The following is a 15,615-nucleotide window of genomic DNA, read 5'->3' as shown; positions in this document are numbered from 1 at the left end:
TGATATCTAGACAATTAACATGGTTTAATTGATAATAACCAAAATCACTATCAATAAATCCATAAAAAATGTCTAGATATCAGCTCTTAAATTAAACTCTTATCAGCTTTTTTTGTTGTTATCATTATATTTGTCCAAACAAATGAACCTTTAGTTATACCAGGCATTAAACAAACAAGAATGGGTGGTCTAATAATTTTTTCCATGACTGTATTTGAACTCTCTAAGCTGCCCTGTAACATCAACAACAGGTCAAACATTTCACTTTTTCTGTTAACTATCTCAACAGTTTGGTACAAACCGTCATGTTTGGTGCTTTGTAGCAGATGTTAGCATGCTAATGCACTAGATAAAGATGGTGAACATTACCTGTTGAACACCTTGTTAGCTGAGTGAAAGCAGATATAGGTCAAGATATGAGGTTCAAGTTGTATATCTTGAAAGATGATCTATTATCTCACTTCAGGCAGTGCAGAACCTGCAGAACAAGAGGAAGAGGAACCAGGATCCAGTCCACCTCTGCACAGACCTGCTATCACTTGTTACAGTGCAGCTGGAGTCCAGCAGGGGGCAGCAGAGGCCCTACACACCTGTTTACACTAGTGCAGGAGTCTCAAACTCAAGTTACCTGGGGGCTGCTGGAGGCAGTATCAAAATGACCAAGAAAAGACACGAAATTACTAGAAAATAAAGACACAAAATGACCCCAAAAAGACACAAAACGACAGAAAAAAGAAACAAAATTATTTAAAAAAAGAAACAAAATGACCCAAAAAAGACACAAAATTATTACAAAAGTCACAAAATGACCAAAAAATGACACAAAATTACTAAAAAAAGACACAAAATTATTATTTTTTAAAAGACACAGAATTACCAAAGAAGACACAAAATTAATTTTAAAAAAAAGACAGGAGGCAGTATCAAAATGACCAAAGAAAGACACAAAATTATTAAAAAGACACAAAATGACCCAAAAAAGAAATAAAATGACCAAAAAAATACACAGAATTACCAAAAAAAAGACACAAAATACCAAAAAATACACAAAATTACAAAAAAAAAGACAAAATTATTTTTAAAAAGAAACAAAATTACCAAAAAAGACACAAAATTATTTTTAAAAAAGACACAAAATTTACCAAAAAAGGAATTAAAGGGACCTTCCACACACAACACGGTAAAGTGCCATTCATATAAAACTCACATTAAACTTTCATATCAAGGTGGGGGCCACAAAATATCGTCACGAGGGCCGCAATTGGCCCGCGGGCCGCAAGTTTGAGACCCATGTGTTAAAGGGTTCATTTACACATATTACAGTGAAGTATTTTTTTTAAGTTTTATGGCGTTATTAGATTTCTTTGTGGTGCTTAAAGACATTAAAATTATATTTTAATTTATTTAAAAATCACCAGTGAAATGTCTTTCAATAAATAATGTCCTGTTTTTGTGTTTTAGTCACAAAATATAGAAATTGAAGGTGTTTTTTTTAGTAATTTGGTTGAACGATCCCTTTAATAAGAAGAAAAATCACTTTTGCCAACAAAAGCTTCAGTTCAAAAGCAGCAAAGTGTGCCAGAAGAAATAAAAAGTTAGAAAACTGGTCTTTGATCCCCTCAGCCTTCTCACAGTATCTTTAGCTTAAACTTCCTCCTGATCAGTTCTCTTTAGTTAATGTCGATCAGTCTTTCCAGCAGATTGTAACACTTTTCTTGCAAAAGTTTTGTTTCGGTGCATACTGAGCACACTGAATTTTGGAAGAGTATTTTTTCTCTCCCTCTCTCTCTCTCTCTCTCTACAAGATTAGGGCTTTGGTGAGTCCAGCTGGACAATAAAACCGCTTTAACATGCAGCTATAAACTCAAGCAGACCTAATTAGAAAGTTGACTCAGATGAGACATGCTGTTACAGTCTCGCCCCATTGGTCCCTGGGGCCTGTCAATCACAGAGGTGATGTAATGCTGTCTGGCTCTGTCGATCCACCACACACACACACACACACACCGGCTCAGACACAGACACCAGCTTACACACACACACACACACACACACACACACACACAAATGAAATATTTTCGAGTCAGCTTTTACAGCCCTTCTGGGATTAAAAGTTATATGGATATCTGGGGACACTGTAAAGTTTTCAACTAAGTTCCTAATGGGTTTTTGCCTGCATGTCAATTAAGCATGTTTTACTGAAATCTTGAGGAGTTCTCGTGTTTTGGCAAATATTTTGAGTAGCAATATAATACACTGTGTTGTCATGTTTTGTCTCAAGACATGAAGCTCCAGTGAAGTTCATTCCACCCCTATACAGCCCTTATTTATTTTTGAGACAGACATAAAATAAGGGTGAATAAAGCAGCGAGTGAGACACCAGTGGAAGGCTCTCGCTGGGCTTCACAAAGTGTTGGATTTAAGCCAAACTGGTAGGTTTTTTTAAAAGTTGTCTGAATGTAGATTTAGTTTGGACAACTATCACACACACAGCTGACCCTGAAACAGCTGCAGAGCATTACCACACAGCAGCAGCAGCAGACGGAAATAAAAGCAGACGTCATGTTCGCTGCGAGCGAGTTTCAATGTTCTGCAACTTTTAGTGTAATCCCACACAGGCTGCATCATCGTTTAGCCTCAACAAACTCCTGTTAACCATTTCAAGTTGACTCTTATTTGTGCACTCTAATAAATAATGTCAAGTACTTGTAGCAAGAGAAACTTAAAGTTGTTTGCAGGTTAAAAACCAAGAGATTTGACTTCATCTACACATTCTGATACTTATTTTGCCTGTTTAATAAAAGTTGGCACGTGCAGTTGCAAAATTACAAATCTTACTATGTTTTTTTGGGCCAGTGTGCACTCGTGCACAAAAAAACCTGTTGTTTTTACGGTAAAAAAACTGGCAGCTGCGGTTGCCAGAACGTTACCGTAATAAATACGGTACAACTTTTTTCTAATATTACGGTAAAAAGATATTGACACTGTTGATTTCACGTTTAAGATTGCATTTATTCTATTTTTTACTGTATGAATAAAAGGTTTTTCCATCAAAAGATTTGACATATAATTGACAAGAAAATACTTTATAAATGCCGCATAAATTACAGATTTTACCATTAAATATTACAGTATATTTCTGTTAGAGATATGGTGTTTAGTACATTTAACAGTGAGAAAAAGTATTTTTACAAAAAATAAATGCAAAAATTACAGTGATGCTTTTTGTTACAAACACAGTGCCAATGTATTTTACAGTAATAGAGTAATGTTTTTTTATTTTTATTTAAAACTTGTAAAAATACTGTTCTGGCTGATATACACATTTACAGTGTTTGATTGTTACTGAAACTGAATGAACCCATTTATCATTTTACAGTCTTTTACTGTAATGGTTTAGCAGTTTTTCACTGTAAAATCTACAGACATTTTTACAGTGTGCCTCACGTGATAATCCCCAGAAGTTGCAATACTCAGTATGGCCACTACACCAAAATTGCTTTGCAGAACTGTTTCCATCCAAATTGCTGGATTGTAACTTCTGTTTCTATTTCAGGATGATACTTGGAGCTAAAAGCTCTGGAAAAAGCTAATAAGTGAACCGTGAGTGGCTTTTTATCAGTGTTTGACATTCCCTAAGCACATGGTAAAACCACTGTCTGTTACTGTTCAATGCACCTATCAATACATCTGGATTGTTTGGCCTTTTCTTCAATATGTTGGAACTTGATGACACCTGATTGTGGTGCTCAGCATTGAGTGTTTACAGGCTAGGGTTGGTTTGTGAACTATGTTTTTGAAGCCCTGAGTTTGGCATGTTGGCCGTCACCATCTTGGTTTGAGCCAGCAGTGACCATATTTGGAGGAGAGGGTGGAGCTGGGAAGGAGGAATGCTAAGTTATTTGCTAATGCTAATGCTAACAATTGATGAAATGAAAACACACTGTGAAAAGATCAAAGTTATCATTGATACCATAAATTAATTAGAAAAATGCATGATGTAGTAATAAAACAAGAGAGAAACAGGGTTGTTTTCTCATAGACTTCTATAGCATTTGACTCAATTTTGCATCCAGTGGAGTCGCCCCCTGCTGGGCATTGAAAAGATTGCAGGTCTAAGGCATTTCTACATCAGATTGACTATTCAAAGGTTGCCCATTGGATTTAAATAGCCTGTGAGCATGAATTTGTAATTCCTGCACCCATTTTTTTTTTGCATGACACATGCTAGGCTCCATAACTAAGCACATTTAATGCTATTGTTTAGATAATATTGATTAGGCTATAATATCTGCTGTAGGCCTATATAGAGCAGATTTAAGGTTACATCATAAAGAATTAGTGGTGGGAAAGTATCCAGATCCCTACATCCTTTACATTCAAAACCTTAATTAAGTATTAAGCTTAAAGTAGTATTAAGATTTTTAAAAAGTCCTCTGGGGCAAATGTGTGATTTTGGAGGCTAAATAAATAAACCAGACTTGACTTGTCACCATTTTTTTGTTTTTCTTTTATCCTCTTATCAGAATCAAAATATAGGCTACTTTAAGTATCAAAGGTAAAAGTACACAACAGTTGTTACTGGTGCTTTAATTTATTAAAATGTAAATAATAATTTGAAATTTCCATGTTGAACCTGAAAAGTAACTAAAGCTTAATGTAGTGGAGTAAAATGTATAATATTATACTTTTGTGCATTACTTAAGTCAATGCACCACTCATAATTATAGCTGATAATGCATAAATGTTTTATATTCGCTACATTTTTTTAGGTTTCCACCGATTAAAAAAAGTCCTCTGGGGCAAATGTGTGATTTTGGAGGCTCAATAAATAAATAAACCATTTTTTAAAATTCCTCTGTTTCCCCCTCTCTGCAGGCAGGCAGCAGTAATATGAACATCAATTAATAAATATATCTAAATTACAAAAATGAAGTTACATAAAGTTACAAAATGGTACTTATGTGCATTACTTAAGTAAATGCACCACTGATAGTTATAGCTGATATAGTCAATAAATGCAAAAGTGTTATATATTCGGTACATTTTTAGGTTTCCAACCTGAACTTAAGTGGTGGAGTAAAAGGTACTTATATATTATAGTATTATACTTTTGTGCATTACTTAAGTCAATGCACCACTCATAATTATAGCTGATATAGCAAAACGTGTGGTATAAATGCAAAAATGTTTTATATTCGCTACATTTTTTAGGTTTCCACAGATTAAAAAAAAGTCCTCTGGGGCAAATGTGTGATTTTGGAGGCTAAATAAATAAACCAGACTTGACTTGTCACCATTTTTTTGTTGTTTCTCTTTTATCCTCTGTTTCCCCCTCTCTGCAGGCAGGCAGCAGTAATATGAACATCAATGAATAAATATATCTAAATTACAAAAATGAAGTCACATAAAGTTACAAAATGGTACTTATGTGCAATACTGGAGTAAATGCACCACTGATAGTTATAGCTGATAAATACAAAAGTGTTATATATTCGGTACATTTTCAGGTTTATAAATAAACCAGACTTACTTAAGTTAAAATACAAAATTATCAGAATCAAAATAGGCTACTTTAAGTATCAAAGGTAAAAGTACAAAGCAGTTTTCCTGCTGTTGTTACTGGTGCTTTAATTATATGCTAAAATTATAAAAATGAATAATAATTTGAATTTTTCATGTTGAACCTGAAAAGTAACTAAAGCTTAATGTAGTGGAGTAAAAGGTATAATATTATACTTTTGTGCATAACTTAAGTCAATGCACCATTCATAATTATAGCTGATAATGCATAAATGTTTTATATTCGCTACATTTTTTAGGTTTCCTCTGGGGCAAATGTGTGATTTTGGAGGCTAAATAAATAAACCAGACTTGACTTGTCACCATTTTTTTGTTGTTTCTCTTTTACCCTCTGTTTCCCCCTCTCTGCAGGCAGCAGGCAGCAGGCAGCAGCTCTGCTGTGGCAGGCTGTGATGTGCCAAAAAAGCAAGTGGAAATTGGAAATGAGAGACAGACACAGACAGTGTCACCGATAGACAGAGAGAGAGAGAGGGAGGGAGAGATAGAGAGAAGGAGAGGGGGGAGAGAGTCACTGAGAAATCCCTGGAGACAGAGAGAGAGAGAGAGAGAGAGAGAGAGAGAGAGAGAGAGAGAGAGAGAGGACCAGACAGACGTCCGTTTGCAGTTTAGTCGCCGGTCATTCGGCTGAAAACACGGAACCATTGAAGCTGATTTCTAACGGACTGAACAGGACATTTGAACTAGTTAGTTTTTTTTAAGCAACGTTAAAACTCCATTTAAAGGCTGTACCGACACTTCTATGGTACGCCGATAGATAGATAGATAGATAGATAGATAGATAGATAGATAGATTTCGGAGGAAGAAGAAGAAGAGGAGGAGAAACCGGAGAGAGGAGGAGGAGAGAACCCGAAACAGGAGGAGGACGGACGGAGCGGAGGGGAAGGAGAAGAGGAGGCTGGAGAGAGAAAAAGAGAAAAAGGGAGGATTTTTTGGGGGGAGTTTGGTGTGGTGTCTCCTCTCCTCTCCTCCTTCTTCCCGATCGCTTTCTCTTCTCCAGCCCCTTCCCTTCCTTCCCTGCCTTCCTTCCTTCTTCCTCGTCTGGAGTATTCATGTCTGGTTTTAGGAGCCTTTAAATGTTGAACTTGATGGGTGTTTTAAACGCCACCGCCGCCAATGTCTCCTGTACTTGTAACTGCAAGCGCTACACCTCCCTGCAGAGCATGGAAATCAGTGAGTACTAAAACTGAAACAATGTTACTTTTTTCTCCACTGTCTTCTTCTCTCGCTGTGTTTTTTAATCGTGACTGTGCAGCTACACACCCAGTATTTGGGATTAAAAAGTCAACGGGGCTAGTTTTTGTGTCATCGGCTCATATTTGCACCTCCTCATAAGTGCAGAAAAGAGGAGAAACTGGCTTTAATGTACAGTTTGTGCGGTGAAACAGCCACTATTTGGCACAAGTGATGTTCTGCATGTTTCAGTGACATGCATCTGCCTTTTTAGCTCCCCAAATGTGCTCTCTCTTTCATTTTGAATCTATTAAATATGTATAAGTTGTTTCTGTCCTCCCTTGTTAACGTTATAACCGTGTCTCAAACTACAGCAACTACCAACTTAGATAAATCGCTATCTTCATTAAAAGACTTTAGCTTTTCTCCTCCGTGAACCTTTAACCCTTTTGTGATTAATAACACTTGATTTTGAACTTGAAAACCAAAACCGCAAGCTTCCCATCTTCTTTTCCACACAGCCGAAGTGATTAAACCTCCTGTTTCTGTTCATTTATATCATTTCCGGGCTTTTAAACATCAGTTTTATTCGCTTTCAGAGCAAAGTTTGACAGATTATGTGTTTTTGTCACTCGGCTTCCAGAGCCGTTGGCGTTGTGTCTGCTTTTGATCTTATGTTTGGCTTGCTTCATTTGAAAAAATCTGCCTTTCCGCTGGCTTTAAACGGCTCAAATAGCACCTGAAGTGTGTTTAAACTATCAGGAAGTTATAATAGAGGACATTAGACGCTTGATATTGTGGGGAAAGGCGGGTTTGTTCGGTGTAAAAGAGGGGAGAGTTGGAAGTTTTGTCGCCGCTTCGTCATTCGAGCAGAGCCAGACGTCTGTCTAGCCGTCTGCCTGCGTGCGCGCGTATGTATGTGAGCGCGTGCACGTTGATGTGTGTGTGTGTGTGTGGTCGTATCCGGGAAATCCCTGTTTGTGTGTGTATGTTTATATATGAGTGTGCTTTCATGTGTTTATCTTTGTGTGCAACAAAATTTCCCCAGGTTAGGGGTTCGGTTCCCACTGGGGACGCCAATGCTGCTTATGTATACTGTCAAAATATACTGAAAGGTCATTTTGATGAAAGCTGTGTGTGTGTAAAAGTGTGTGTGTGTGTGTGTGTGTGTGTGTGTGTGTGTCCAGCTGAGGTCACATGCAGGGCTGACTCAGACAGCTTCAGAGCTGAAAGCATGCAAGACTCAAATGTTTGGACAAGACGATGCATATGTAAAAAAAAAAAAAAAAAAGGAATGGTGACCCCGAAATAGGGCTGGGCAATATGGACCAAAAGTCATATCCCAATATATTTAGGCTGAATATCGATATACGATATATACACTGTAAAAAAAACCCTGTTGTTTTTAACGGTAAAAAACCGGCAGCTGTGGTTGCCAGAATTTTACCGTAATAAAGACGGTGCAACTGTTTTTTATATTACGGTAAAAAAATATTAGCACTGTTGATTTTACATTTAAGATTGCCATTTTATTTAATTTTTTTACTGTATAAATAAAAGATTTTTCCATCAAAAGAAACACTGTTTTGCCATATAATTGACAAGAAAATACTTTATAAATGAAAGATTTTACCATTAAATATTACAGTATATATTTGTTAGAGATATGGTGTTTAGTACATTTAGCAGTGAGAAAAAGTATGTTTTACAAAAGATAAATGCAAAAATTATAGTGGTGGCTTGTATATATATTACATTAAATACATATTACAGTGTATTTTACAGTGGAGGATTGTATGTTTTAAAAAACGAAACTATAAAAAATACTGTTTTGGCTGATATATACATTTACGGTGTTTTATTGTTACTTTAACTGAATTAACCCATTTATCATTTTACGGTCTTTTACTGTCGTGGTTTAGCAGTTTTTCACTGTAAAATCTACAGACATTTTTTACAGTGTATATCCCGGTATTTTTATCGCAAAGTGAGAGCAAATGTTCAGTCAAAGTCAAAGCCAAGTATGACATGTCACTAGGGCTGGGCGATATATCGATATATCTATATAAAAGATATATCGATATATTTTTAAATGTGATATGGAATTAGACCATATCGCATATATCAATATTGTTCAAATTTGCACTGTGATCCTTGCTTCAGGCAAGCTGCGGCTTTTATTTAAGATGTTTTTTTTATTTGAATGTGCACTTTATGGAGCTTTGATTAAAAAAAAAAAAAAAGGTTCTCCTGTTGTTATACAGTATTTATGTTCGCTTAAATAAGCGGTTTCAATTAAACTTCTTGTGACATGTCATATTTGACTTTGACTGAACATTTGCTCTGACTTTGCGATAAAAATATCGGGATATATATTGCCCAGCCCTACATGTCACAAGTAGTTTTATTGAAACTGTTTATTTAAGTGAACATAAATGCTGTATAACAACAGGATTACCTTCTTTTTTTCCCCTTTTTTAAAAAAAATCAAAGCTCCAGAAATTGCACATTTAAACAAAAAATATCTTAAATAAAAATAGCCTATGAAATAAAATAGGCCAATCTTTTTCTGAAATACATATATTTATATGACAAAAGAATAACAAACATTACAAAAATAACTAAATATGACAAACCCTAGCAAGGGCAGCATTTATATATATATATATATATATATTTTATACTGATATATCGCCCAGCCCTACTTCGACCCAGTTCATAGTGTTGTTTTCAAGCCCCAAAAACCAGAAAATATTCACATGAGAGAAGCTGGAACCAGAGATAGAATGACTCAAAATTGACAATATATTGTGGCTTTAATCATTAGTAACACTAGAAATAGAGGTGAACAATACTGAACCTATTAGTTTATTAATTGCTTAGTCAATCACCATAAAAATAAGCTGCAATTACCTTGATTTAGTTTTTAAAGCAAAAGTGCCATAATTTGCCGCTTTATTTTGCCAAATGTTATAATTAACTTTATTAAGGCTACAATTACTATCAATAAAACTGCCAGAAAATATCGAAAAATGACTATTTCTCACAATAACAATTTCCTGAAAGCCAATGTGACATTTGTTTAATCCAACCGACAGTCCAAAATGATAAAAAAATAAACTAATTTTAGCTTTTGATCGACTGATTCTATCATCTCTCAACTGAGAATGTTTACGTTTTGGAGTGGTCTTCAGACAAAATGAGAATTTGTCATGATTTGACATTTTATATACCAAAAAATTACTAAATTGGACAATAAAAAAAGCATAAAAACAAGCATTTTTGCTCACAAATCCTGTGTGAGTTCACACTCTGGAAAACATGCGTAAAATGATTTGTTACAGGCTTTAAAAACAAGAATGATTCAGTGACTCCATGGCCCTTTTTTTTTTTTTTTAGAAACTGATTTTCTTGGATGGTTGTGGAGATATTTTGACAGGCTTATTATGATTTTCCAGTTTTAGATTTGGAAGGAAAGATCACTGAAAACACAGTGAGTAATGTATTCCCCTAATCATGTGTGGGATGGGTTCACGCTGGTGTCAACCGCCATTTTTTTTGCCATGCAGCCTACTTGAAATGACATTTGTCCTCAGCATATGCTCATTGGGCCTTGTTGGTCCTGGTATAATAGTCTAATAGCTATCAATTTAAATGCTACAGCTGCAGTATTCCTACTCATCACTATTACAGTCCAATCGATATGGGATTTTTGAGATTGAGTCCTATTTCAAAAGGGGAAATAATTTCCAATATGGTAGCCATTTGTGAATACTTGAGCTGAAAGGAAAATAGACATTATAAATGTTTGTTTTTTTTTGTGATACTTTTTTTTTTATTGGTTTTTCCATTTAGTTTAAAACAAAAAAATAATATGGGCAATAATAACAACAGCAACAAAGAAGATAAAATGGTAGTGTAGCATAACAAACAAAAAAATAAAAATAAATAAATAACAATGGCAATACTACCAACCAAACATATCAACAATATTGAGTGTTGAAAATTAAGAAAAATAAAAATAAATAAATAAAAAATAATCAAAAAATAATCAAAAAATAATCAAAAAATAATCAAAAAATAATTTAAAAAATAAAAATAAAAATAAAATAAGTAAAAATAAATAAAAATAAATAAATAAAAAATAAAAATAATAATAATTATATATGAAAAATAGATAGACAACCCCGACCTTTTAAATGTTGACTGTGCACAGATATCACTAGGCAAAGCTACTCAGAAGGCTGCTTTCCTTTACAAACAACTCTATTAAAAAAAAATTTATACTACCATACATTATTATACAGATACAATGTTTTGTCATCCCATTCTAGATATTAAAACTGAAAAAAATATATATAAATAATAAATGTAATGTTTAGTTTCAGTCATTTACTGACCATTAAAACAAAAATGAAATAAAAATGAAATAAAACAGCTATTTCCTAATCAGCCTAAGCTTCGTTTTTTTCTTAATTATATATGTATGCCGATACCAATATTGATCCAATATTGGCCAATAACTTTGGTCTACAGGCTCCAATGGCAATATATTGCTACCAAACATAACATTCATATGATGATGGTTAAAAAGTCGAGATCTTCCAAAACAAATCAATAAAAAAAACATTTCTTTATAGCAAAGAATCGTATGATTGTCATGTTGAAACAGACATTTTTATTGGATATGAGGTTGAACAAACGTACGCTTAAGTATTACCACGTGAATTTTCAGAGTTGTAATGTTATCAGCCGATTAAATGCAGATGATTGTCTGGACTTGTAACAAAAAGACAAGTATGTAGACAGAGACACGCACACAATTCCTCCGTCTGAGAGCAGACGTGATGTTTAGTCTGCAAGACAGAGGGAGGGAACAGATAAACCAAAAGCAGCAGAGAGAGAGAGGACTGCAGAGACTGTAGAGAGAGAAGGGAGTGAGGAAAATATGTCAAAACTTTAGAAAAAAGGAACAAGGTGTCAGCAAAAGCGAAACAAGAAATAAGCAGAAAAGCGAGAGGCATTCTGGTGAATTGAAAGTTGCGTAGGAGTTGATAGAAACTGGGTTTGGAGGCTGGAACTAATGATGCATTGGCTTTTATTTATGAAACAAGATTATGTTTAAGGTTCTTCAGCTGCCGTACTGGACATTCTGCAGCCGAGTGTGACAAGCAAGATGAAAGACATAGTGAAAGAGAGTACAACACAGGATAATCCCCGTTATACACTCGAGATGTGCTGATCAAAGGAGGATGTGGACGTGACACCAGAAGCAGGGTTTCCCCACGCCTTTACTTTAGCATATGTCAAAAATAGATCCATATCTGGGAAACCATGTGCTTTTATAACAGATATATGAGATTATAGGAAGTGTGAGACCTAAATAACAACAAAAAAACAAAGCTGGAAATAAGAATGAATCGTAATGAGCGTTCCTAATATAGAAATCTGAGGCAAAAAATGGGAACTACTGTACAGCTGCTTTATTGAATATATCAGTCAATAGCTGAGTCCTGCATTAGTTCACTCTGCTGTTATACAACATTAGTTTGAATTTAAATACTTTGAAGTCAATGAATTTGGATAAGAATACCCAGACTTGTAAAGGAGCTAAAGCAGGGGTCTCAAACTCAAATTACCTGGGGGCCGCTGGAGGCAGTATCAAAAAAAAAAAAAGACACAAAATGACCAAAAAAGACACAAAATGAATGGAAAAAACACAAAATGACAGAAAATAAAACTGAATTACTTAAAGACGAAACAAACAAAACACACAGAATTATTAAAAAACACAAAATTATTATAAAAAGACACAAAATTATAAAAAGAAAAAAGACACAAAATTACTAAAAAAAGGACACAAAATTATAAAAAGAAAAAAGACACAAAATTACTAAAAAAAGGACAGAAAATTATAAAAAGAAAAAAGACACAAAATTATAAAAAGAAAAAAGACAGAAAATTATTAAAAAAAAGACACAAAATGACCAAAAAAGACACAAAATGACTGGAAAAAACACAAAATGACAGAAAAAAAACTAAATTACTTAAAGACGAAACAAACAAAACACACAGAATTATTTAAAGACACAAAATTATAAAAAGAAAAAAGACACAAAATTACTAAAAAAAGACACAAAATTACAAAAAAGACACAAAATTACCCAAAAAAAAGACACAAAATTACCAAAAAAAGTAATTAAAGGGACCTTCCACACACGACACGGTAAAGTGCCATTCATATTTCATATCAAGGTGGCCACAAAATATCGTCACAAGGGTCTCAATTGGCCTGCGGGCCGCCAGTTTGAGACCCCTGATCTAAAGCAACCCTGACTCACTTCATTCATCCGTCTCTCCCACATGTGGTCCCCCATCTGGATGTAGGGAGTTGTAATTGTAGGGTTACAGATACCTGTTACACCCTCACACACACACACACACACACACACAGTGCAGCAACACATCTGTTCTGAGCAGGCAGACATTGGTAGTCAAAGCACATGACATCAGCATTACTCACAGGCTAGCCATGTGTGTGTGTGTGGTGAAGTCATCGCTTGTATCAGTTCATAAGAATCATTTCCTACCAGCAGCTTGGTTTCCCTGTAAAATTTGTTACTACATGTCTGGCAGTCTTAACAGCGACACCTCCACAGTCTGTGTCTATAGCCAACATAAATGTTGTTTGAGTGCGTGTGTGTGTGTGTGTGTGTGTGTGTGTGTGTGAGTTCAGCTGGAGGGTAGCGGTATTTATTTTGATTATTGAATTCGAGGGAAAGAGTCAGAGTGTTCCTGAAGTGGACAGGAGGTGACTGCAGCGTCTGGCACAAGGAGGACACGCTGTGACTTGGCGTCTTTTCTGGTTTACACACATTCCTCGAACTGTTAAGTCGCAAGTTTGATCCCTTAAACCAGTAGTTCTCAACCTTTTTGAGCCGCGACCCCAAATTTAACATGCATGTTGTCTGCGACCCCCACTCACTGAACACAATCTCACAGTTCAGATCAAACAAAAAAGAAACAAAATGATCAAAAAGGAAACAAAATGATCAAAAAAGACACAAAATGACAAAAAAAAGGAAACAAAATGATCAAAAAGGAAACAAAATGATCAAAATAAGACACAAATTGAGCACAAAATGATTTAAAAAAAAGACAAAATGACCAAAAAAATTACCACAAAATGACCAAAAAAAGACAGAAAATTACCCAAAAAAGATACAAAATTACCAAAAAAAGACACAAAATTACCAAAAAAAAGACACAAAATTACCAAAGAAAGGACACAAATGACCAAAAAAAGACACAAATTACCAAAAAAAACTGTTCAGATCCTACAAACTCAGTTGATACGACGAATTTTGGACAAATAATGAAGCAGACAACAACTAAAACATCTCTCTGTCTGTGCATTTATATATTTTTTCATATTTTATTGTTACAGAAAAGACAAAAAAATTACCCAAAAAAGAATCAAATTGACCATAAAATGGTCAAAAAAAGACAATAAAATGACCAAAAAATTAAGCAAAAAAGGACTCAAATTGACCACAAAATGACAAAAAATAACCACAAAAAGACACAAATTGACAAAAACGACACAAAATGACCAAAAAGACACAAAATGGCCCAAAAAAAAGACACAAAATGACAAAAAAGACACAAAATGACACAAAATAACAAAAAAAGACACAAAACGGCCCAAAAAAGAAACAAAATGACAAAAAAGACACAAAATGACCAAAAAAAGACACAAAATGACCAAAAAAAGACACAAAATGACTAAAAACACATTAACACATGAACACTTTAACACAGTGGAGACAGAGCTGACTTCCAAAATGTTTTGGCGACCCCCAGAAATCATCTTGCGACCCCAATTGGGGTCCCGACCCCAAGGTTGAGAACAGCTGCCTTAAACAACACGTGTACCCATGAGCAAGACCCTGGAGCTCTAGTCTACCTTGGACTACCTTGCAAAATTTAACATGCCTAAAAATGACTTTATCATAGTCTGTTGATACATATTAGAACATAATTTGTCCATAAATTATAGAAAAACACAATATTATGGGATTTAGAAAAATTGGACCGAAACTCTAAGTACTCATCTAAAACATGCAGTTTACAACAGGTGTAAGATACTGGAAAAGCTTGAAAATTTACCTCGAAAGTCATTGAAAAATGCTTGAATTTGACCACTGCTAGAGTGTACGAACCCTGCATATTTGTGTGTATGTTTTTTATACGTTTTGGACGGGTTGATGGCAAATTTTCTTCTACTACCCTGTGCAATGACATTAAAGGCTTTTTTGATTCTGATTCTAAACATCGCGAAGACTCAAACGTTAAGATTGCAGTTTTTTTATCAGCCGACAACTTGTAGGTGCAACCTGAAAAGGAGAAGAGCAGCGGAAGATATTAAATGTTAATTAAATCTTATAGAGTGGAGTGGAGTTTTTTTTATCTGGTAGACAATCTTTGGCCAAGTGGAGAGAGCGCCTGCTTTAACCAGACAACAGCCAAGGCCTTTTGGCAGGTGACACAGGCCATTAATGTTAATTAATTACAGCTGGTGTAACAGCAGCCAAGTCAGCGTCGGCTGGAAACGAGAAGCCTGCTCACCTCAATGTTCTGCAGGTTGCTAACAAGAGATGAGACGGAAGATTTCTGCATTTTGGAGCTTAAGGAATGATTTTTTTCGAGCTGCAGGCTGATCATTTTCTGAACATATTCTGCTAATTTCTTCATCTGTTGGGACATTTTTGCACATTACAATGTCTTATATCACCCACACATATCCGTATCATCCATTTAGCTCGTGTTAAACATCCGTGCAAAAGCACAAGCAGTCAACA

The 15,615-nt window shown here is 35.0% G+C and overlaps 1 protein-coding gene across 1 annotated transcript in view; it reads left to right on the top strand.

Moving 5' to 3' along the window:
• Nucleotides 1–6,161: 6,161 nt before the first annotated feature.
• The window catches only part of pmepa1 (prostate transmembrane protein, androgen induced 1), a 69,097-nt gene continuing 59,643 nt past the window's right edge, over nucleotides 6,162–15,615 (top strand). The window contains exon 1 of the mRNA XM_059330256.1: nucleotides 6,162–6,754. Within this exon, the coding sequence (XP_059186239.1) occupies nucleotides 6,658–6,754 (97 nt within the window). The 5' untranslated portion in view covers nucleotides 6,162–6,657. The remainder of the gene's footprint in view (nucleotides 6,755–15,615) is intronic.

This window comes from Centropristis striata, chromosome 3 (assembly GCF_030273125.1).
Source record: "Centropristis striata isolate RG_2023a ecotype Rhode Island chromosome 3, C.striata_1.0, whole genome shotgun sequence".
Taxonomy (NCBI): domain Eukaryota; kingdom Metazoa; phylum Chordata; class Actinopteri; order Perciformes; family Serranidae; genus Centropristis; species Centropristis striata.
The sequence above is the reverse complement of the archived record's forward strand: the minus strand, read 5'-3'. Positions and strand labels throughout refer to the sequence as shown.